Consider the following 1,315-nt stretch of genomic DNA (forward strand, 5'->3'; position numbering starts at 1 on the left):
GGCGCCGCGACGAGATCGAGCGAGTGCTGCCACAGCGGCCGCCCCGTCGCTGACTCGACCATCGCGTCGACTAACGACGGCCCGAAGTTGTCGTACCGGCAGCGGTGCGTCGGGCCGAGGCGCGGCGATGAGTCGTCCGCGCGCTGCCACCAAGCCCGATCGCCGAGCGACGCGGCGGTGTGCTGCGAGCCGCGCCTGCAGGCGCCGCACGCGGCGCCGCACGCGGGCAGCATGTAGGACGGGTTCGCACGGCACTCACCAGCCAAGGCCCACCTGGCGCACGACGGGTGCGTGTCCTCGCAGGCGGACCCCATATCTCCCCACATCTCCCCACATCTCCCCATATCTCCCCACCTGGCGCACGACTGGTGCGTGTCCTCGCAGGTGGAGCCCTCGGCGTCGAGCGCGCCCCGCAGCTGCGCGGGAAGGACCGGCGCGGCCTCCGCGACGGCGGGGTAGGCTGGGCAGACGACGGTGGCAGCGCACTCATACGGCGAGAGGCCGAGGCTGTCGCAGACGGGAGGGAAGGCGGCGTGGTCGTCCATGCCTACGGGAACGCTCCGATTCGAGGATGGCTCCTTCGCCCCGTGCCGCCGCGAAGGTGGCAGGTGTGAGGCGTGCCGGCCACGGACTGCCAGGCGGCGTTGAGACGGTTGTCGAGCGCGGATCGCATCGAGAGAAGGCTGCTGGCGTTCGCGTGCGCCAGCGATGAGCCGGCACACTCCGGCACGAACTGAGACAGGGTGCTGGCCATGGTGAGCGGCGTGCTGCCCCGCTCCACCAGCGCGAGGAAGGCGGCGCTGATGATCATCTTTGAGAGAGACCGGATCGCAATGCCCGTCTCGATGCCGCCGGGCCAGCCACCGACCGACAGCGAGAGAACCTCGGCGACGCTGCCCTCGCCGTCGGCTGCGACGCAGCTGACGGCCGCCGGACCGAGGCTGTGTGGATCGGTGAGGTTGTGCCGGTCGGCGTCGCGATGGAGCTCAAGATGGATCCGCCGGAGCGCCTCCTCGAGTGTTGGCATGGGGGCATCCGTGTGTAGTGTAGAGCTCGCTTTTCTTTTTAAGACGTCGTCGGGCCCTTCCAGGAGACCAAGGCGGTGCCACGGCGCCGCTACCACCCGCCCAAACTTACGCCGGCGGCGGAGCTGCTGGATCTTTCGGAGTTCTCGTCTACCAGCGAGTTCTTACAGCAGGCGCAGCGGCGGTACACCGTCGGCGTACACCATCGCAACTGGCTCGCCCTCGCCGACGCCTTCGTCAGCGAGGCATCCCGGCAGGGCGGCCGCTACAAGACTGGCAGGTGCAAGAAC

At 69.4% G+C, this 1,315-nt stretch overlaps 1 protein-coding gene across 1 annotated transcript; it reads right to left on the reverse strand.

The window, feature by feature from the left end:
- Nucleotides 1-59: 59 nt before the first annotated feature.
- EMIHUDRAFT_471778 (hypothetical protein) lies at nt 60-1,050 on the reverse strand (the record flags this gene model as incomplete). The annotated part of the gene is made up of 3 exons (XM_005762908.1): nt 622-1,050; nt 355-547; nt 60-273 (listed from the first exon to the last, which is right to left on the reverse strand). Coding segments are annotated over exons 1-3 (813 nt in total), but the record flags the coding sequence as incomplete, so codon positions are not given.
- Nucleotides 1,051-1,315: the final 265 nt, after the last annotated feature.

Source organism: Emiliania huxleyi (genome assembly GCF_000372725.1).
Source record: "Emiliania huxleyi CCMP1516 unplaced genomic scaffold EMIHUscaffold_6588, whole genome shotgun sequence".
NCBI lineage: Eukaryota > Haptophyta > Isochrysidales > Noelaerhabdaceae > Emiliania > Emiliania huxleyi.